Raw genomic sequence first — 23969 nt, 5'->3', positions numbered from 1 at the left:
CGATCATCTTTGTAGAAGCATTTTTGTGTTTTGATTATTCCCTTAAGTTAAATTCCTAGAACCAAAATTTAAGTCAAAGGAGTTGGCTGTTTTCTAGGGTCTTGATAAATATTGCTAAATTACAGAAATATACCAGTTATTTCAGTGTGTTTCATGGCATACTCTCTAACACTCTATTAATTTAATATTTGTCAATTTTATACATGAAAATATTATCTTTACTATTTAATTTGTTTGAATATTAGTGAATTAGAACATGAATATTTAGTTGTGCTTACTTTTGGTTGTATTAATTCTTTGTCCATTTTTCTAGTGAGGAGTTTGTTGATGTTTTATGAATATGTCTGTTAGAAAAGTTTTGTTTGAAACCTTTGCTCAGTGGAACCCCATCTTAATCAAAATGGGGTGTCCTACTAATTAGTACAAGTATTTATACAATTCCACTACTTCTAAAATAATCTAGTTTGTGTTATGATTTTTGTTGCCGACTGAATGACACAAATTTGTGAAGCATCCCATATTTTTATGTCTCTGTGACTCCCTTTCTCACCTGGTGTAGGTCCTTGCTCAAATACCACCTCTTTGAAGAGGCCCACTCTGATGATCCTAATTACACTTGCAACTTCTCCTGCCTGTGGTCTCACACCACACCCTGCACTTCAGTCTCCTTTCCTGGCTCTGCTTCCCTTTCCATTGCACTTACCACTTTCTGATAGACTGTATGATAGATTTTGTTATTTGCTATGTCTATTTATTTTTTGTCTCTCCTTAGTAAATGTACTAAAATGTGAGCCTCATAGGACAGGAATTGCTCAGTGTTGTTTTGTTCACTTCTATATCCAAAGCACCCAGAACAGTACCTGGCATATAGCAGGCATTTGATAAATCTTTGTTGAATGAATGAATAAATATTAATAGACTTATTACTAACTTAAAATATCCTTGTCCTAGTGAATAATAATAGTTTTAATATACTTTATTTTACATATATTAATTTAAAAATATATAAAGTGAAAATTTAATTTTGTTTTGTGTTTTTATAGCTAATTTTTCACACATTGCAGTTGTTTGCATTTTCTTCCCTTGCCATTTTAATTATGAGGCTGAAGCTCTTTTTGACACCTCACATGTGTGTTATGGCTTCCCTGATATGCTCTCGGCGGGTAAGGTATTCATTCTTGTATAACTAGACTATAACACTACAGCAACTACGGTGTAGTTACCATGGCTTTGCTGAGTAATCCAAAACATAAAAACACTAGGTGTTTTTATCTTAAATGATTTAAAATGTTAGTTCATGATTCATTATAGAGTAAGAAAAGCAAATTCAGGTAGCTTTGAAAATTATTCCTAGATTTTAGCTGTTAATTCTTTGACTTTCCCCTCTATTAGTATCCTCTCCACAAATATAGTTTTTTTAAGTTCAGGTCAGTGTAAGAGATTCTTGGCCTGTCAAAACTATCCTCAAGTGCTCTTGTAATACTAGAGAAGATGCAGTGTAATTGCTCTAGTATTGTCTTGTTGGGCTCAGATAATTCGTGGGGAAAATTGTCAATTCTGGGGTTCTGTTACTGTATGCAAAAGAGCTAGACAAAGTAGCTAGAATTTTGGGACCAAGTTACTTACTTCTAGAGACACCTTATTTAGTCTTGATTGTAAGTGTCTTGCCTTAGAATATCATAATGCTTATATTCCTGAGAGGAATATACTTGTCAATACTAGTGAGGTTTCCCTAGTTATTCAAGATGTCCATAAAAGGCAGCCAGATGTTACGGATTTAGTTCCAGGATGTTTCAGAATTGTGATTTGCTAATCTTAATTCCTGGTAGTAAATCAGTACTAGAAGGATCAGGTATTCCTTCTTTACTTCTTTTAAGAGGAAAGAAACCTCCATTTTTAACTGGACTCCAATTCCAAAATATTTGCTGTTTTTAAACAATAGGTGATGATTATTATATTCTGTATATTGTTAGTATCAAATGGTAATCCACCTTGGTTTCGGTAGAAGGTTGAGAATTTATTATTGGCCTAATAGCACTCTTCATATAAGAATTATAAATAATTGGTTTCTTTCATTTCAGCTCTTTGGCTGGCTTTTTTGGAGAGTTCGTTTTGAGAATGTTATCTTTGGCATTCTAACAGTGATGTCAATACAAGGTTGTGCAAACCTCCATAATCAATGGAGCATAATAGGAGAATTTAATAATTTGCCCCAGGAAGAACTGATACAGTGGATCCAATACAATACCAGACCGGGTATGTAGCTGTTTGGTTATATGTATAGCTAGCACACACTCATGCGCACACATTATTATTATATGTTATTATACATTTGCATATATTGTACAGTTATTTCATATATATGTGTATGTGTATATATAGATATAAAATTTTAAAATACATATGCATTCATACCTTCACAGATTTTGAGCATGGTAATTGCAGTGTTCACCAAATCAAACCTTTTTAAAAGGTGATTTTGTGTCATCTTTAAACCCCTCCTAGGTACCTGTCAAAAAGAATTTTACTTGACTTTAAGAGTTAATGATTATTCACAAGTTATGTGCTATAACTCTGAGATTATTGTATTTTAACCATAACGGTGACACCTCAAAGAAAAAAAAAAACCTTTAATGACAACTTTCACACCTTGTGACAGGCCACTGGAGAAGATAGTTTTGACTGTGGGGAGGTTAACAACACCCCTCCCATCACTTCCATCAGTGCCTACTCTCTGCTCCATGTCTGTAAAACCAGTCACATGCAGAAGAGTTAAAATCTTGGATATTCTGTTTTCTTCACTAATTCATATCAAAAAGATGAGTATACATGCTATTTTTAAATACTTTAAAATATTCTTTTAGCTTATCTTCTTTTCTTGCTATCTTTATCCAAAACCATATCAAGCAGATTGATATTTATTTCACTTTTAAATACCTTTCCAGGGGATAAATATATTCTACATTATTTTCTGTAAGTAATCTATAGTCTTGTCCTAGACAATTTTTGACGTTTCATAATTTTTTTCCGGCACAAGTTCTTCACTATGGTTTATTTAAATTTATCCTGTGACTCCTTGAGCCAGTTTCTTCTTATCTCTTATTTGGTAGTCATCATTTTACTAACTAGCTATCATTAAGGTAAACTCTTATGAACGTCAACTCAGATATTTGGCCTATAACTTTCAAAGGGGGTAGGTGACAGTGCCTTATCACTTAGAGCTTCCAGGTTAGTTTAATCAGAATTTTTGAATGAACACTTTACTGACTTTTTCCCTGTAGTACAATAGTACAAGGTAGCTAGTCCCTTTACTCTCCTTGCCCCTCCCCACTTACAGCTGCTTTTCCAAAGCTTTAAAAGATACCTGCTCTTTTCATGTTTGCTTGTGTCTTTCTTTGTTCCAGTGTTTGTCTTGGGTTCTTGGCAGAGAGAGCCTATGTTTGGCAACTTACCCTTCTGAGATAACTCCTACAAACTCCTACCTCATTTTTGCCTCTTCTTTGATCTTACCAATCTTTCTCATCACTGTATTATGAATTCTGTCATGTTTACCGCATGTTTTATTAAATTTTATAGTAAAGGTGGGACTAGAGCTTACATTCAGGTCTACCATGTAAGGTTGTATAGTTTGTACACAGCACAAAGGTGCTCAGTTGGGAGGAAAAGTGGGAACTGATATCCAGCCTGTGGTCCACTTACCAAGTCATGTATGTATTAGTGAGGCTCTGTCAAGTCAAAAGGGATAATTTCTTTCTAATACATGCAGTAAGCTAAGTGGAGATTTAAATATATTATAGAAAAGATCCTATTGTTTCCCTGTCATGCTCATGTTTACTTTGCCCCCAAGAGGAAAGAAGCATTTGGGGAGTATTCTCCCCTTCTCTCTGTTTCATAGATGGTTTCTTCTCAGTGGTTCCAGTTCTTGCTGGACAGGCTTACCTAGTTTCTTCTGGATGACCCTGGCCCTGAGCTTTGGGTCCCTCTAGCCCAGAGTTTCTCAAGCTCGGTACTGTTGTTATTTGGGGCTACCCTGTGCATTGACAGCATATTGAGCAGCATTCCTTCCTTCTACCCGTAGATGTCAGTAGCCCCTCTCCCCCCACAGTGTGCTAACCAGAAATGTCTCCAGAAGTTGTCTGTCTCTAGGAAACAATATCACTTCTGGTTGAGAACCCCTGCTCTAGTCTAAGAGCTTTTCATCATTAATTATTGAATCTTACAATAATAAATACACATCTACTTCAATTTATTTATGTATTTTCAAATTTAAGGCATATAAAGAGATATTCATGCAAAGTTACATTTATTTACTTATTTATTTTTTAATTTATCCATTTATTTATTTATTTTTGGCTGCATTGGGTCTTTGTTGCTGCACGTGGGCTTTTTCTAGTTGCAGTGAGCTGGAGCTACTCTTCGTCACAGTGCACGGGCTTCTCATTGCAGTGGCTTCCGTTGTTACGGAGCATGGGCTCTAGGCGCGTGGGCTTCAGCAGCTGTGGCACGCGGGCTCAGCAGCTGTGGCTCGCAGGCTCAGCAGTCATGGCGCACGGGCTTAGTTGCTCTGTGGCATGTGGGGTCTTCCCGGACCAGGGCTCGAACCCATGTCCCCCGCATTGGCAGGCAGACTCCTAACCACTGCGCCACCAGGGAAGTCTCCAAAGTTACATTTAGAATGCTTAATTGTATTTGAAAGTAAACATTCAATTATTTACAGTAGATCTGAATAATATGCCTTGTTCTTATTAGTGATTTTACTGTGCTGATTAAAAATGACAATAACCTTCCTAATCATGTAATCATTTATTGTACAGGAGTGCCAGGAAGTAAGCATTTGGTCTTTTTGTCTCCCAAGAGACAGAACTAAAACTGAAGCCAGACAGTAGATTTTGGTGTAAGACTAGTTATAACCAAAAGGCAATACATTTATACAAGCTATTATTCCAGAAAGTACTACTAACAAGTAATGAAGTGGTTTGATGAAATGTATACATTCATAAAGTCAAACAGAAACTAAGAAAACTTAGTTATGAATATTTAAAGATGATCTGAGGGAAGAAAACAATGCTTTTATCTGGAAAGTTCTCAGGATTACAGTTCACAACCCACAAAAGTCACTTTAAAACATGTTCTATAAGACTTGCCCTTTATAATAGTCTCCCAGTTTCTAGAACTTTAAACTACTGGAACAAGATATCAAATTTTACAATTCTTTCCAGTCCTGTGTGTCTTTGTAGTGCTGTCTCTTAGTATAGTGCTTGAACATGGTAGTATGCTGTAGTGAAGTGGTTAAGAGGGTGGGCCCTGATACTTTCTAGCTGTGCAGTCTTGGGCAAGTCACTTAACTTTGCTGTGTCTCAGCTTCCTGATCTACAAAATAAGAATACATAGAACCCACCTCAAAGCTGTGCAAATTAAATTCTATAATCTTAGTAAAAGTATTTAGCAGTTCCTGGCACCAAGATAACATTTAACGAAAGTTGGCTATTGTGTAGACCATCAGTAAATATTAAGTGAAGAAAAAGAATGCTGCCAATGATTATTATTTAAATGTACTTCATCTTTCTTAATCTGGGTTCAAATATTACAGATAGGTAACTTTTGGTTTTCTTTAAAACATGTTGTTAAGGAATATAATCTTGTTTTCCAGATGCTGTTTTCGCAGGTGCCATGCCTACAATGGCAAGTGTCAAGCTCTCCACTCTTCACCCCATTGTGAATCACCCACATTATGAGGATGCAGACTTGAGGTGGGCAACTGATAGAATACTTCAACCAGACACACTAACGACTTCTACTGACTCATAGGAATAGGGAAATTTTTATACACACACACGCACACACACACACAATCACTCTTATCCTCATATTTGTGCTAGAAGTTAATAATAACCATTCAGAAATTACAATACGTACCTGTTGATTTAAAGTAACCTTAATAAACCTCTGAAAACTGAAAATAGCAACACCCAGTTTTTCTCAAAGTGAAAAATATGTCACATTAATGACTAGCCTCTGTGTGTTTATGTGGGTGTGTGTTCCAGTGAAACTCCTAAGTAATAGTAATAAGAGTGGGGATAGATTTGGCTCATGGCCATAGTTTGCCAACCCCTGTTCTAGATTCCACAGCCCCTCTGCCTGGTTTAAGAAACCATTCTTCATCTTACTGGTGGCCCATGATTAGCCTTTTTTAACAGAAAAGCTACATGAAATTTGCTATATTAAATGCTTTTATGAAACTTTGGGGTGCTCTTTTGCTAGCTGATTATGGGAACTCTAGTTTCCACTGAGGTCTGAAAGTTTTGTTTTCCTTAAATGACTGACTTTTAAAAATTATTTTAGTCATTCTAGTAATTGGGTAATCATTTCCTTTTAATGTATTTTTGGCTTATTTTTAGAGGTAATATTTTAAATTATTTAAAGTTTTATGTTTGGTTGTGGAGATTGGGCATTCTGTATGCTTGAAATCCTAAGAAAAGTCTAATGCATAATTGATAATTTGTTCAGGATTTTATAAAAACCCCCATTTAGGGCTAAACCATCTGTTGTACCATATTTTGGTAACCATCCCTGTCTCTTAAGCTTCTGTTAAGTTGCTTTCTCTACATGACTACTACCCTAGATGCCCACTGTCTAATTGTTCTATTTGCTACATTCAGCTTCAACTCATATGCTTTTCAGAGTCTCTGTGAATGAAATTATCTACTGAAATCTATATTTTCACTATATTTAGCCTCTATCTGAATTTGTTCCAGATTAATTATTTTATGAATTATGCAAAGCAAATTTTATATTCTGAACTGCTACCTACCTCTAGACTCTAAACTGGTTTATACACTAATAAGCAGTACCTGCAAAATTCAAATTGCTGTAAGTTTAAGCACATGCAAAATATAAGTAGAAATGTGGCAACTGCTATCCCCAGAATAATTCATGCTATTTGGGGTCATATATAATCAATGCTCCATCCAGTAAGCATTGAGGTTTTAATTTGGTTATAAATCTATTGTCATTTATTTTAAAAAATTTTAACTTGTTTGAATTTAAAGAGCTCGGACAAAAATAGTTTATTCTGCATATAGCCGAAAATCTGCAAAAGAACTGAGAGATAAGTTGGTGGAGTTACATGTGAATTACTACATTTTAGAAGAGGCGTGGTGTGTTGTAAGAACTAAGTGAGTATGAGCCCTATGGTATATGATATGGTATATTTTAAAACAACAAATGTTTTACTTTATTACAGCAGTCCTGATTCTTTAAAAATTTATATTTTAAATTAGTTCCATTAAATTGTTGCCCTCGTATTTTATTTAAAATTATTTCATGTAGGAAATTAAAATTATACTATTATTTAAGCATAATGTAATTTTTTAAAAGTATAGTATATTTTGCTATCCTAATTTTTTCATTTTAATTTAACATCTTAAATGTAGCTTTTTTCCATAATCTTCAAGTTTTTATGATAACTTTTATTAGATGTCTGAAATACAGATTTGAATTTACAGCCAAGTCAGATATTAGCATTCTGCTACTACAGCTGATTTACATTGGATTTATAAGACTCATAAGAAAAGTTTCACGTAACTCAAAAGGACATAATAAGAAAACGTTTCTAATTAACATTTTTTCGTTTCTAAATTTTGAATCTCTAAAAATACATAAAATTCTAAGATGTGTAATGGATATCTTGAGACCTTTGTTTAGTGTCCTTGATTTAAGAAGTCCTTAGTTATATTAATTTTAGCATTAAGAATTTTCATTTCTCCTATGGATAATTAAGAATTGGCTATAACAGATTTTGAAGAGCTAAGTTCGGAAATTTTAGTAGCTAATTTTTGTATCTAATTTTAAGATCTAATAAATATGTATAGGAAGAAACGGCATCTTGCAAAAGAAGAAACAGAAATATCATAATGTGTATGCTTATCATATTAATTTAATTTAAAGCTTAAGACAAAACATACTTCAAAACAGGGCATATTATCACAAATAAAGGTGGACATTTTATGATGACAAAAGGATTAATTCATCAAAAATATCTAACAGTTTTAAATATGCATACCTCTAAACAGAGCTTCAAAGCACACAAAATAAAAACGTGTAGAACTAAAAGAAAAAATAAGCAAGGCTTTAATCATAGTTGGAAAAGTTAACATTTTTTTCTCTACTAGGAACAGTAGATAAAAAGTCAGTAAGCATATAAAAGAGATGAACAACAAATAGTATCAAATGACCTGATCCAATTGACATTTATTGAACACTGCAGGAAACAGCTGCAGAGTACACATTCTTTTAAAGGGCATGTGGAATGTTCACCAAGAGAGAACATATGCTAGGCTGTAAAAATGGTCTCAATATGTTTAAAAGGTTTTAAATCATACAGAATTAAAATAGAAAACAATAATAAATAGATACCTAGTAAATCCATGCATATTTGGAAATTAGGCCGTAAACTTACGGGTAATTTATGGGTCAAAGAAAAAAACCACAAAGAAAATTTTAAAACACTATTTTTCACTTGAATGGAAAAAGGAGTCTTTTAACAATATTGCTGATCTAACTGGATATAATGTACAGGAAAAAATTAAACCATGACCCATACTACACCATACACAAAAATTAACTTTACATGGATAGAACTAAATGTAAGAGCTAAAATTGTAAAGATTTCTTAGAACACAGAGTACTAACCATTTAAAAAATCAATAAATTGGTTATATCAAAATTGAAATATTTTCCTCAAAAAGATATTAAGAAAATAAGGCAAGCCACAGACTAGAAGAAAATATTGGAAAGCATATATCTGATAAAGGACTTATAAATATAGTTCATATAAAGAAATTCTATAAATTAATAATAAAATGACTGTACAATTGAAAATGGGCAAAAGACTTGGAAAGACGTAATTCCCCAAAGAAAATGTGTGACTGACCAATAAGTACAATTTTTAAAACTAAAATACCATACATTGGAGAGGATACAGAATAATTGTAAATCTCTTACATTGCTAAGGGGAGTGAAAATGATACAACCACTTTGGAGAACTATTTGGAGGAATCTTAAAAAATTTAAGCACACATCTACCCTATTACTCAGCAGTTCCATTCCGAAGAATTTAAATGAGAGAAATTAAAACATCTCTCTAGAAAGGGTGTCACAGCAGTTTTATTCATAATAGCTCAAAACCTGTAGGTAACTTGTTGCTTTTCCCTTGCTGCTTTTAAGAATCTCTCTTTATGTTTTATTTTTGTCATTCTAATTACAGTGTGTCTTGGTGTGGACCTCTTTGGGTTGATCCTGTTTGGGACTCTCTGTGCTTCCTGTACCTGGAAGTCTGTTTCCTTTCACAGGTTAGGGAAATTTTCAGCTATTGTGTCTTCACATATGTTCTCTGCCCCTTTTTCTCTCTCTCCTCCTTCTGGGACCCCTAAAATGAGAATGTTAGTATGCTTGATGTTGTTTCAAAGGTCGCTTAAACTGTCCTCATTCATTTTTTTTTTTCTTTTTTCTGTTCAGCATCAGTGACATCCATAACTCTGTCTTCTAGTTCGCTGTTCCATTCCTCTGTATCATCTAATCTACTGTTGATTCCTTGTAGTGTATTTTTTTTATTTCACTTATTGTATTATTCAGCTGTTTGGTTCTTCTTTATATTTTCTATCTCGTTGTTAAACTTCTCACTGTGTTCATCCATTCTTCTCCCACGTTCTTTGAGCATCTTTGTGATCATCACCTTGAACTTTTTATTGGGTAGATTGCTTATCTCTACTGCATTTAATTCTTCTTCCAGGGTTTTTTTCTTTTTCCTTTGATTGGAACATATTTCTCTGTCACCTCATTTTGCCTAATTTGCCATTATTATTTCTATGTATTTGGTAGTTTGGTTACACTTCCCAATCTTGGTGAAGTGGCCTTCTGTAGGAGACATCCTATGGGTCCCAGAAGTGCACTCCCCTCTGGTCACCAGAGCTACATGCTCTAGGGTTGCCCCCTGTGTCAGCTGCGTGGGCCCTTCTGTTGTGGCAGGCTGAGAACTATGGATGGTCTGGTAGATGTGGCTGGCCCCCGGTCCTGTTGGTTGCCAGGCCCTACCTTGTGCAGAGGCTACTGGCCAGTGGTGGGTGGGGCCAGATCACGAGGCACCTGGTTATAGGTTCCAGGGTGTGGCAAAGCTGATGTTGGCCTGCTGGTGGGTGGGGCTGTGTCAGGCTAGCTGCTTGACCTGAGTCTTCTCAGTACTGGTACCCACAGGATGGTGGGTCGGGACAGGTCCGATGCTAATAAGCTAGAGGAAGAATTCCACAATGGCGCTTACCAGCACCAGTGTCCACGTGGTAGAACAAGCTCCCCAAAATAGCTGCTGCCAGCATCTACGTCCCCAGGGTGAGCTCCAGTTGCCTCCTGCCTCTCTGGGTGACTCTCCAAAATCAGCAGGAAGGTCTGACCCAAGCTCCTTTCAGATTGCTGCTTCTACCCTGGGTCCTGTAGTGTGTGAGATTTTGTGTGTACCCTTTAAGAGTGGATTCTCTTTCCCACAGCCCTCTGTCTTTCCCAAAAGTAAACCCTGCTTGCCTTCAAAGCTGAATATCCTGGGGGCTCATCTTCCTGATATAGGACCCCGAGCCCAAAGTGGGGCTCTGATCCTTCACTCTTTGGGGAGAACCTCTGCAATTGTAATTATCCTCCCATCTATGGGTCACCCACCTGGGTATATGATGAGTCTTGACTATACCACACCTCTGCCCCACTTACCTATCTCATTGTGGTTCTTTCTTTATATCTTTAGTTGTATAAGATCTTTTCTGCTAGATTCTGGTCTTTCTCATCAATAGTTACTCTGTAAATAGTTGTAATTTTAGTGTGCCCATGGGAGGGGGTGAGCTCAGGGCCTTCCTACACCACCCTCTTGGCACACCTCCTTGGAAATAATCCAATTTTAATGTAATTTTAATGTAAAGTAAATTGTGATACATTGAAGATGTCTGTTGTAATCCCTAGAGCAAACCACTTGAAAAATGCAAAAGCAAAAAACAAAACAAAAAAACCCGAATAAGCCAGTAGATGAATTGAATGGTATAATAAAACCTTTTTGCTTTACATAAAAGAAATCAAGAAAGAAACAGATGATCAAAAAGATACGAAACAAATAGAAGAAAAAAAGGAAAGTGGCAACCCTAAATCAAACCATATCAGTACTTGCAAATGTGAATGGGGACTAAACACTCCAATCAAATGTCGGAGATTGACAGACTGAATACAAAAGCAAAACCCAACTATGGCCTTTCTCTAAGAGATGCATTGTAAATACAAATACATGAAGGAAAGGTTGAAGGAGAAAGTATAGCAATGTTACCATGTGAGTAACCATGTATGTAACATATGCTAGATATGCATTATCTAGCATATTCTAAAAAAGGCAAAACTATAGTGCAGAAGGGGGATCAGTGCTTGCCTAGGTTTATATTTGGGGGAGAGGACTGACTCTAAAAGGCTACAAGGGAACTCGTTGGGGTGATGGAAATTCTCTGTGTTATGATTATGATGGTGCTCACACACCTATATACATTTGCCCATACTTATCAAACCTTACACATAAAATGGGTGAATTTTATCGTACATAAATTATACCTCAATATAGCTGTTAAAAAATTAGAAACCAATTTTGCCTGACTTCTTCCCTTTAATGACTCTCATGCCGGGTTGTTGCCTAGTGAGAAGTATTATTTCATTCAATCCATTCAAAAGGGAAAGAGTTGAGGAGAATAAAGTTGGCAGAAAAGCTTCTCTGCCCTGCTTTGGACTATATATGTTTTCATGCTAATCCAAGTCAATTTAAGCTCAAAAATATGAAATATGAAATTCATCAGGAATTAGATTAACTTTTCTTTGTCTCATTCTGCTATAAATGGGCCTTATGTTTGGATGGCAATACCACTTAGAAAATATGTTCATTTATATTTTACTTTGAAAGTGGATTTTTAAATATATATTTCTGAATGTGCATTGAGCCCTTATTATTTGATTCAATAGTATATTGGTTATTTGGTTAAGTGGAACACGAAAATGCAGCGTACTTTCATTTTATTATCTCTAAATTATAAACTTACGTTTTTTGAAATGATGCTTTAAAATCTTTAATTTATTAAATTAGTCTCTAAAACTCTAGGAGATATTTTATAATTATACTTCTTCTAGATATGAATGCATTTTTAATACAGATATATGTGCCTGTTTTTTTCAGGCCTGGTTGCAGTATGCTTGAAATTTGGGATGTGGAAGACCCTTCCAACTCAGCTAACCCTCCCTTATGTAGCGTCTTGCTCAAGGATGAGAGGCCGTACTTCACCACAGTGTTTCAGAATAGTATGTACAGAGTGTTAAAGGTTAACTGGGAATGAGACTACCCTTTACACTGTGGTGCATAAAAAACAATCACTTTAGTTTATTTACATTAATAAAAATCACAAGCTTTAATAAGGGACCCTTAAAAAGAAGATAATAAAAATGCTTTAAATTTTTCTAATTGCTAAAAGGTAAATTATTTCATTGTTTTCCATTGAATGTCAGCCTTATTAAGCTTGTCATATAAATGAGTAAATCATCTTAAAGCTTTAAAGAAGAAAAATATATGTAAAAGAACAGCGAAATTTAATAAATCAAGGATATGTAAGTCCTTTTGTATCCCACTAGGTGAATTGCTTCGGATTCTCTCTAGTTCCAGGATGTACCAGCTCAGAATCTTTAAACCACTTAGAAGAGACTAATGCAGTCTCTGAAATGACACTTCCTTAAGATCCTGTTACTGATCACAACCTCTTTACCTCTGTGAGGAAATTTGTTTGTAACCATGTGTCTATTAAGGTTGTTTTGCTTTTAGTAGCCCTCAGAAAAGATCTTTAATAGCTTTTAAAAACTTTTTTTATCATTTCAGGTTACGTATTTTTAACAACAGCTTATTTTGTAATGTTTTCAATCTCTTTAAATTTATTTACCCAGCCAGATAAGTATTTTTCACTGATTAGTTCTCAGTTTGAGTTCAACAGATTATTAATCTGTCTTCAGAATTCAGTGGTTTTTCTTTTACTATCCAAGTAAAATAAAAGTTGTTACAGTATACAGCCAAATGTAGGGGTTAAACATAATCAGAAAAGAAAATCCAGTTAAATTTATCAAATGAAATTTGAAGATTCTAGATCTTGAATGAAGCAAAGGCATTCTCATCTTGAAGCCCTATAGCTCATTGGACATAGTCATTTTTTCTGGTCACCATCTTTCATAATTAATGTATTTTAAAGTCCTTTATTTATTTTTGGTTTTGGATGAGGACAGCAATGTTTTATAGATCCTCTCTTCCAGTATAAAACCTACCGGATAGTAGTGCTTTGAAAAGTGGTAAATAGTTATCTTGAAGATATTGTTGCCAAATGGAAAGATAAACACTCTCTTTCTCTGATTGAGAGATGTTAAATATGCCATAGCTGTAGTATTTTAATGTGTATCTGCTTTAATCATCTTGAAATTTTTGTAATTCCCTTATTTTTTGGACCTCTACATTTGAGATAACAAAATGACTAAATTCTGTAGATTAGTTCACTTACAGTAGGTAGACGATTACATATATATAATATATACAGGAAAACCAATAAAATTTTTAACTTTTATACTTGTAAAATATTTTAATACAAGATACAAAACAGCTAAGAAAGCATACCAAATTTTATTTATATTTGCATTTTCAGATAATTTGTTTTGGCATAAGTATGGGGCAAAGAGAGAAAGGAGATACAACACCTAACATTCATAAAAATTGAAATAGATTTTGGATGATGTTTTCATAGGAAGTATTTTAAAGAAGTTGGTAGAATATTTTTAAAAACTGTATTAGCTAATAAAATATGCAATACAAATATATTTATGTGGATTTATATATAGGGAAACCAATATAATTATTTTCAACTTTTTATAGTTGTAAAATATTTTAATACAAATACAAAGCCACTAAGCCACTAAGAAAGCCTTATTTTAGCATTTTCAAATAATTCATTTTGGTGTAAGTGTGGGGCAAAGAAGGAAAAGAACTATAACACCTAACATTCATGAAATTAAAGTGACACATTTTGGATGGTCTTTTCATAGGCAACATTTTAAAGAAGTTGGTAGAATTTAACAACAAAAATGGATGAGCTGTATTAACTGAAACAAGTTTCATATAAATATAATGTATTAATATGAATTTTTGTTATTTTCATGTACTATATATATTTTAAATTAAAAAAGCCCTTGAAGATTCTTTTGTGTGTTTTCTATCTTTCCTCATTCTTTACTAAACACACATTTTAAAATTGAAATCATTCTGATATGAAGGTAGAAATCATAGTTTCCTGGATGTATTGACCATGTTTACATTGGCAGTGATCTTTTTTGGCCATTTTAAAACAATTCTGTGGGGCTTCCCTGGTGGCGCAGTGGTTAAGAATCCGCCTGCCAATGCAGGGGAAACGGGTTCAAGCCCTGGTCCGGGAAGATCCCTCATGCCGTGGAGCAAATAAGCCCATGCACCACAACCACTGAGCCCCCGCGTGCCACAGCTACTGAAGCCCGCATGCCTAGAGGCTGTGCTCCACAACAAAGAGAATAGCCCCCACTCACCACAACTAGAGAAAGCCCGTGTGCAGCAACGAAGACCCAGTGCAGCCAAAAATAAATTAATTAATTTAAAAAAAATAAGCATACCAGACTACTGCTTACTCTTATATAAATTATGCTATTAGATTCTTACCTGCATACATTTTATTGTTTATTCTTTTGAAATCTGAAAAACTATGCACAAATGCTGTGGGTTGAGTGATGGGTAGATTTTTCCTCAGTGCAAGGAAGCATTTTCCTTAGTTTCCTGTGGTCATATTTTTGCACATTTATTTGAAACCATGGTAGAAGTGAGTTGTGCACAAGCTCAGCAATTCCCTCCATCATCAAGTTGTCAGAAGTTGATGTACAGCTTCAATGAATAATATGTGTGTTGTACTCTTTTGCTGCTAATAGGCACTGCATCAAAAATCATTGAGTACTTTTCATTTTAATTTTAATAATAAAACTATGCTTATATTTTATATGTTTCTATTATACAAGCAATACAAACTCATTATAGAAAATTAGTTTTGAAAAAAACAGGAAATTTAAAAGAAGGGAAAAATATTCACCAGGCATCATTAATATCTCTTTGTTTTCTTCCAACCTTTAGGCATAATTTTTTTCCTTGGTTTCCTCTTTTAACATAAACAGTTTTATGTTTTGTTCTTCATATAGTAAATGTGGAAGTGTTACATATAGACTGTTTTTACTGGCTACATAATATCCTATTTTGTATATAAATATATGCATAGATATCTGTATCTTAGCCATTGTTTAGCTGTTTCCATTTTTGCTACTACATGGATGTATATATAGAACACTGCCATGAATATGTTAGTACATTAAGTTTTTTAATTTTCAGATTGTTTGTGTAGGGTATATTCCACAAAGTTAAATTTCAATAAGAGAATGTGGATACCTTTAAAGCCTTCAATGCAGTTCGCCTCAGATTACCTCTGCAAAAGGATTGTATGCACCACCAAAAGTCAGTGTATGATAATGCTCATCTCACAACACTCATTAGCATTGGTTAGCCTTATTAAAAATATTTTTTGCTAATTTGTGACACCCAAAATGGTATTATTATTTTAAGTTGCATTTATTCCATAGTTTGTGTGATTGGATACCTATTCATGTTTGTAAACGGTTGCATTTCCTCTTATGTATTGCCTCTTTACATTCATCCACATTTATGTAAGCCCAGTCTAGCCCTAAGACCATCTGTGTTACAGATACTCACTGTTGGTGAGTCTCTCTTGTCATTAAGTATTCCATAAAGTTGATAAAAATGCCGTATATATTCTTACTACTCAATAGGCTGGACATTATGTTTCAGGCTATCTAAAATAGTTTATAACTTATACTATATACTTTATACTGTATGCAGTATGTCACATTTAATATTAAATGCCAAGTTTAAAAATCTCAATGCTGCCACTGCTTAGATAAGGATTCAGTAATCATAATTTCATGGTTGGACACCATCAACTTTGTAAATTGTGTCTTATGTATGAAACTTCTTAAACCATTATTATTGATCTAATCTGAACTGCTTTTTATAGGATACAGAAAGCAGAATTATTAAATTTTCAACAGTTTTGGGCCTCATGTGAACTAGTAAAGCTTTATACCTTCCATTATTGTCCAGTAAAAACTCACTGTATTCTTATTAGAAAGTATGTTCTCTGGAGCTCTGCTTATATTCTTTGGTAAATCTGTTGAGTCTCCTCAAAAGGAGTGGGGTTACAGATAAGGGAAAAGAGAAAAATCTCTATTTGAAAATTCCTGTTAACCATGATACATAAAAGGAAAATCTGAAAAGAATGGGTAGGAATATAACTTCAGGCACAAAAGTCAAATTAAGATGGGTCAAGGACTTAAATGAAAAAGGTAGAACTTTAAAACTTTTAGAAGAAAATAGGGAAATGCAAATTAATACCACATGACAAAATGTACAAGTCTGGTAATAATAAGAATTCATGAGAACAAGGGGCAACAAGAACTGTCACTAAACTGTAGTAGGAGTATATATTGATACAGCCATCTTGGAAAATAATTTATTACCTAATACATTTTAAAGTATATAGACCCTGCAACCAATAACTTCCCCTAAAGAAATGCCTGTGCAAATATGCCAGGGAAAACGAATCCAAGAATGTTCATGGAAGCATTATTTGTACCTGGTGGAGGGAGCTGAAAACAACCTAAAGGACCACGAATAGAATGAATTAAAACAAAGTAATTCCATACAATGGAATATTGTACAGGAATGAAAATGATCTGTTCACGCATCAATAGGAATGAATCTCAAATACAAGGTTAAGAATAAAAAACTAAGTTATCAAAGGTGGTGTGTGTATGTATGTGTAAATATATATGGTATTTGTATATAGCCTAAAAGCAAACAAAACAATAATATTAGGAGATATATGTGTAGCAAAACAATAAAAGCATAGGCATAATTCATACAAGAGTTAGGCTGGCAATCACTTCTAAGAGAGAATGCAATCCAGGAGGAGCCCTGGGTGCTTTAATGCTCCTGTTCCAGTTCTTAACTGGGTGTTAAGTACATAAGTTTTCATTTTGTAATTAAGATGTACATATACTTTATAATGTGATATATTTTATACCCTTCAAAGTAGGGCTTTGATCATCAGCGGTTCTTAAACCGCGATTCTCTTTCAGTAGCTCTAGGGTGCTTCAACAAGCATCATCAGACTGGGGTCCTGCTAGTCAAACAAATTCTCTAATTGTAGATGATCTTCCATTTGTGCAATGTGTTACTTAGTTTCTTCAAGTGGCAGATGATATGACAGTACCTTTATTGAACAGCACAAACTGGATAGAAAGCAGTTATTATTTTTTATTTTTTCTTATTTAAAATTTTTTTCTATAAAAATAGTTCATATTCATTAAGGGAAAGTTGGAAAATTCAGGATAGTAATGAGAAGAAAATACATGGTCTTTCAAGAGTGGTATAGCTTCTTTAAAATTACATTATGTTATCTTCTAAAAAGTTGGTATATGAAAAGCCTTAATCATTACTTTTACTGTTATTAATTCAAAAAACTAAAATTTATAACTCTTGCTTCTTTATAATAAGACATTAGAGCATATCACTGCTAAGTAATCATATGTTAGTTGATTGTCACCCAATCCTTGAATATATAAACTGAGGTTCCCAATTTACTGTCTGTTGCTAAGTCCTTTCCATTAGAAAATGGGAATGCTAATACCTTCCTCACAAAGTTACTGTTAATATTAAATTCTCGGTACGTTGATGTCAATATCATTTTTTTTACTTGCTGAAGTATGAGTATACCATTTATAACTTGTAGTATTTATGAGTGTTTATTCTGTTCTTTGAATATGACCCTAAAATATCAAGTCAAATGACTGAATATAATTTCCTATAAACTATATGAATCTACAAGTTTCACAATCTCCATTCTTGGCATCATTTTGAAATTTATTCACAAAACTTATTTGAGCTGTCTGCAGAGAGTCTGAAACTGCTTACCCAGGATGAGGTTTGTGATGTTGGTAGTGGAGAATCAGTAATTTTTTATGTAAAACATAAGTTTACGCATAATAAAAAGCCAAAGCAATATAGAGAAAATAGACAAGTAATTAAACAAGAATGGAGATAAAAACATGAACAGTTTAGAGGTGAGGGAGGGAAACCAGGCTGTCAAGATCTAAAATTCACTTATTAATACTTAAAAAGCATTTTAGCACATGGAGGAAGCTTTTATTACACAGAGCATTAGAGTGTAAAATAGGGATTTGAAAAGAATGTAGGACACGTGGGTGTGTGTACATGTGGTGCTTCCTTTAAGTACCCCCAACAGCAGCAACAAAAAAGCAAGCCCTGTGAACACATCCCTTTCATAGAAAGCACTAATCTTTTTTTTTCAGTTCTCACGGTTTCCTTCCCTGGCAGGTATAGTATCAACAAAGTTTGCCTACATTTTGTGGTTGGTGGTGAAAGAAATTGTGTTAATGTATTTTATTTGTTTGATAGTGTTTGGGGGAAACATTGAATTAACATGCCTTCAAGCAAGTTGTACACCTTCTAGTACCCAAAGCCTTCATCATTCAGAAGATTTGCAAACTTACATCCTTGGTTTCAGAACTCATTTCACTTTGGTCTCTTCTTTAGTGCTTTAAGTAGATGTACTATTCTACCAAATATTGCTAAATCCTTGAAAATAGTTCACACATACAGAAAATAACTAAGCTTATCTTAATAACTTACAATTTCTTGGGTCTCTGTTTGCTTGTTCTGGCTATGTTTTGGGAATCAGCTTTCATGTGGAAATTGGTTTATATATATTCCTGAAAGCTGTTTAATTCTCTGGGCTTAGTAATAGTAATATGAAAAATTACAGAGGTTAGAATGGCCAAAATCCTGAACACTAACAACACCAAATGCTGACAAGAATATGGAGCAACAGAAACCCTTATTCATTACCAGGAGGAATTCCAAATGGTACAGCCACTTTAGAAGAGAGTTTGGTAAGCATACTCTTACCATATTATACAGAAATTGCACTCTGTAGTATTTACCTAGAGGAGTTGAAAACCTATGTCCACAAAACACCTGCACATGGATGTTTATAGTAGCTTTATTCATAATTGCCAGAACATGGAAGCAACCAAGATGTCCTTCAGCACATAAATGGATAAACTTTGGTACATCCAGAAATGGAATATTATGCAGCACCGAAAATAACTGAGCTATCGATTATTATGAAAAGACATGGAGGAACCTTAAATGCATATTATTAAGTGAAAGAAGCCAATCTGAAAAGGCTATGTACTGGCTAAGTCCAGCTATTGATATATGACATTCTGGAAAAGGCAAAATTTTGGAGATAATTAAAAAGTCAGTGGTTGCCAGGGGTTAGGGAGGAGGGAAGAATGAATACACAGAGCATAGAGGATTTTTAGGGCAGTGAAACTATTCTGTATGATACTGTAGTGGTGGATATGTGTTATTATATATTTGTTAAAACCCATAAAATGTAAAACACCAAGAGTGTACCCTAGTATAAACTATGGACTTTGGGTGATAATGATGCATCAATGTAGAGTCATCAATTGTAACGAATCTACCACTTTGGTGGGAGATGTTGATAATGGGGGAAGTAGTGTGTGTGTTGGGGCAGGTGGTATATGGGAGGCCTCTGTACTTTCCATTCAATTTTGCTGTGAACCAAAAACTGCTGTAAAACAAAGTCTATTTAAAAAATAAGTAACAAATGTCATTGAATAAATTTTGGCATGAAAATTTGTGATGTTAGTGTTAGTAAAGCTAAGGCAGCAATTCTTAAATATATGTGAAGTCTTGAGAAGATATTAAATCCTTCTGGAAAACTGCTGTATGTCAGATTAAACACAACTCTTGTCTGATTCTTCTCTCCATCATTAGAAATGTTAATAAATACCAGTCTCTGCAATTCCCAAGATTTTATCACCATTTTCCCCTCTGCTGTCTGCCCTTCTCTAGTCAAAATTACATCTTATTTGTTTTAAATAAGGAAACTCTTATAATTCCCTAGAAAATGTGAAAAAAAATTTACATTATGGTTCATAGACTTTGAAGAAAGACATCATTCATAGAAATTGTGTTACAATTCACAATAATTATTTGATTCCTTTAAAAAAAAAAAGATGTGCAATGTAATGTAGCTTCTTCATGGCCTTAAGATAGCCTCCATGTGATGAGAATTCTGTTTTTGCAACCCATCAGAGTCTTTGATAGCCTCTGTATATCAAGCATTCATGTTCTTTAATAGATAGGAAAAATACAAATTATATTTGTTTTTATTTTTTGCAAAGGTCAAGATTTTTATTACTCAGCTTTCAGTAGTACCTTGATTAGAACCTCAAGTTAGTCTCCCTGTTTCTTTTGTATTGTGTTAAATTACCTTCTTTTCTCCCCCTGTGGTTAACTACAAAGACTAGAAAAAATACAAAGTGTACCCAGTTCATAGAAGCATATATCCATTAAGAGACTTTTTTTTCAAAAGCAAAATTTCTAGCATGAGTTTCAGTAATATTCAATAGGATACATTGCTTTTCTTTGAAATGAGATCTAACCAAGTATTAATATTTGCTATGTGATACTCTTTGTATGCCATGCAGTTCTTAAGAGTCCTTTGTTTGATCTTTTCAAAATACATTGTTTGCCAACTGTATAGATACAATGTACAAGAGTCTGTTCAGATAGCAGGTGATGATCACCCTGTGATCAGTGCTGGGGTACAACAGAAGGAAAGACTGATTCCTTTCATGTAAGATTTCCTAGCAGAGGTGCTGCTTGATCTGATCTTAAAGGGAAAGTAGGAAGTAACCAAGTAAAGGGGGCCAGGGTCGGGGAGGCCTTTCCAGGCAGAGGTGGCAGCATGTGCAACAGCACAGGACCATTGAGGGAGGTGGCTCAATCCAGGAACTGCATTTTGGTTCAGTGAGAGCACGTGGGTGTCGAGGTATTTACCATAAGTTGAAGAGAGAGGAGCAGATCCTGCAAGTAGCAGGGTCTCAAGGGAAGCTAGGCCTCTGGAGTGGAAAGTCGTACATGCCTTACTCTCCAGTCTGTTAACTCTTAGGCTCTGTTTCTTCATCTGTAAATTGGTTATAATACCTTCCTCACCTTGAATACCTTGAATTGTGGGCATCAAACAAGATGTTCCACGTGGAAGTGCATTATAAAGCACCACACATGCGATCCAGACATTGAGTCAACTTTGACATGGATCTTAACAAGGAAGATCTAAGAATTATTAATCCAAAAGAGCAAATAACAAAATCACTTATATTTGACTTTGCCTTATGTTAGAGGAGCCTTTGCAGATACTGACTTCCTTATCATGCTTGCCTGAGATTAAAATTCATTTGTAACTTTTGAACACTTGTAGACAGTGGTCTTTTATTTTTAAAATTCCATAAAAGAGCTATGTATAATTCATATATGGATATTGAGAATTCTTCAAATGAAGCGGAAGGCCCCTTCATGGAATATTCTGGGTCGAATCATGACCCAAGCATCTAGGAGTTAACATCTGTACAGAAATAGCACCTCAACTACTGGAAAAGAAGTAGCCTGTTAACACAGCTTCATCCTAGAAAGACCTAAGGAATACAAAGGGGATCTTAACATGAATAGTGATTGTTGCAACTAGGCTAGTGTGGCGCCACAAAGGTGCACCAGCCCTTGGATCTTCTTCTGGGAAAAAACTAACTGTCCAGCTACAGGAGTACAGTTTACTGACAGCCTCCAACTGCAGCCCCTTCTGCACCTGCCACTAGCGTCCAAGCCAAGGTCACACTCTTCTGGGCAGTCCCCAGCCAGTGACTGGGCATAGCAGGGTACCAGGGCCTGGCCGTCTCTGCCCAGTGCTGGACTTTGGAGCTCCTCACTGAGTAAGCCAAGACCTGGTCAGATCCCCAGGCTCTCCTTTCTTGCCCCTCCTGTCACAGGTATCAGATCTGCCTCACTCCTAAAATCTTCCCCACCCAGTCCAGCTCCCTCTTCCTCTAACAGCTGATCCCCATTCCAATAAGCCTCTTGCCCTCCCTACTCCATCTCAGCGTGTTTCCTGGAGAACCTGAACTAACCTAGGCGGATTTCCAGCCCAGATCACAAGCAGAGCAAGTTCAGGCCTTTGTCTCAGTCTGTCGGGGATTCTGGAGAGGTGCTGCTATTCTCTGTGTGTGCAGGGCTTATAAATACAAAAAAACAAAAAACCAAGACCAAAACAAACAAAAACCTGACTGACTATAGGAAAACCTAGTTTCACTCCTTCACCCATGCTAGTTCTCCATGAATTTTCCTGACCACTCAGAGATGGTGCCACCAAGGAAATTTCTTTTTAGAAGCTCACTGAGGCCCTGAGTGTGATCCCTTTTGGGCTGTATCACGGTAGCTGTTGGCAGGAGAGGGGACTGCATGTCTTATCAGATGCCCAGTCTTTCTCACACCCTGGACCCTAGTCAAACCTCAGAGTTCCCAGAATGGAGAAAAGTCCTTTGTGAACCATAGCAGCCAGGCATTCAAACCATCGAAGCTGAGTACACCAAAATTTGGTCACAAAATTACTCTAGCTAAATCCAGTTATCTTAAATGAACAGTTGGGCTTTATTAGACACTCGCTACAATACTATGAAAAGCAAAGTTATCTTAAGCTGAAATATAGTTCATGTTTATTCCCCATATTTAACAAAATGATTTGCTGCACTATAAAAAAATTTTCTTTTGGAATAAGTAGGAGGGAATGTCCACTAAAAAATTACTGTGCACAAAATGTTTATATATGCCTAGTGCCATCTGCTGGCTATGAAATATTATAACATTTGTCATGAAACAGGTACAAAAAGTGTTAAGGAGCTAGTCTGCATGTGTTTTAATAGAAAATGGGAGAAATCCAGGGAGAAATGAACAGAACTCAAGGACACGAACTATACTTTTTTAGTTGTGATTATCTCACAGATAGTGATAGAAGAATAATTCCTGGCTTCTCTCCCTTAGCCACCACATCTCTGCTATTTCTTCCACCCAACTCCCACCTCCGACGCCTTAGAAGGTTCTGTCCAATTTTGTCCCTGCGTCCCTGTTCAGGACCATTGATACTCCCAACACGGCACTTTCACTTCAGCAACAATGAACTGCTTGAAATCCCCAGCGTCTCTTTTTCCTGCTCACACTCTCCTCTCAGTCTACTAGGGTCTTACCTGTTCTCCCACTTCCTCTTCTTGCTCATCCTTCACATCTCTGCTCAGAAGCCCCCTCCTTCTGGAAGCCGGTCCTGACCAGCTCCTCCATGGTCTGCTAATGACACCCCACTTGCCATGTTTTTTGATAATTTATCTGATTACACTTGGGAGTCTTTCACTGAGTTGGGAGCTACTTACATGCAGGATTTGTGTCATTTATTTCTGTTTTCCACCCAGCACAGTACCTGGCACATAGTAAAAGCTCAGTAAATATTGCATGAAGGAATAATGTGGAAAATAACCAGAAAAATTTAAAGATAGAATGATGAGTGATCCCTTTAGGTCACTTTTCCTGTTTGCTGTCCCCACTATACAGCTAAATTATCCCCAAAGTAGATCAACATATTCTTAATTATTTTTAAGTATCCAACACTGTATTAGGTGCTCTGGGGATCAAGTTCAAAATATTAGTATCTAAATTAAGACGGGGTTTGAATCCCTGCTCTATCACTTACTAGCTGGGCAATTTATTTAACATTTTAAAGTTTTATCATCTACAAAATGGAGATAATAAAGGTATATCTTCTGAAGAAAAAAGTGAGGTAATACATGTAAAGCAT

At 35.3% G+C, this 23969-nt stretch overlaps 1 protein-coding gene across 1 annotated transcript in view; it reads left to right on the top strand.

Annotated features, from left to right (window-relative positions):
- The window catches only part of DPY19L2 (dpy-19 like 2), an 89098-nt gene extending 76674 nt beyond the window's left edge, over nt 1-12424 (top strand). Inside the window, exons 18-22 of the mRNA XM_068550038.1 lie at nt 1044-1163; nt 2082-2256; nt 5651-5750; nt 7050-7175; nt 12242-12424. Of these exons, the coding sequence (XP_068406139.1) occupies nt 1044-1163; nt 2082-2256; nt 5651-5750; nt 7050-7175; nt 12242-12398 (678 nt within the window). The 3' untranslated portion in view covers nt 12399-12424. The remainder of the gene's footprint in view (nt 1-1043; nt 1164-2081; nt 2257-5650; nt 5751-7049; nt 7176-12241) is intronic.
- Nucleotides 12425-23969: the final 11545 nt, after the last annotated feature.

The sequence above is a fragment of the Eschrichtius robustus genome, chromosome 8 (assembly GCF_028021215.1).
Source record: "Eschrichtius robustus isolate mEscRob2 chromosome 8, mEscRob2.pri, whole genome shotgun sequence".
NCBI lineage: Eukaryota > Metazoa > Chordata > Mammalia > Artiodactyla > Eschrichtiidae > Eschrichtius > Eschrichtius robustus.
Note: the sequence above shows the minus strand (reverse complement) of the source record. Positions and strands in the feature narration are given on the sequence as shown.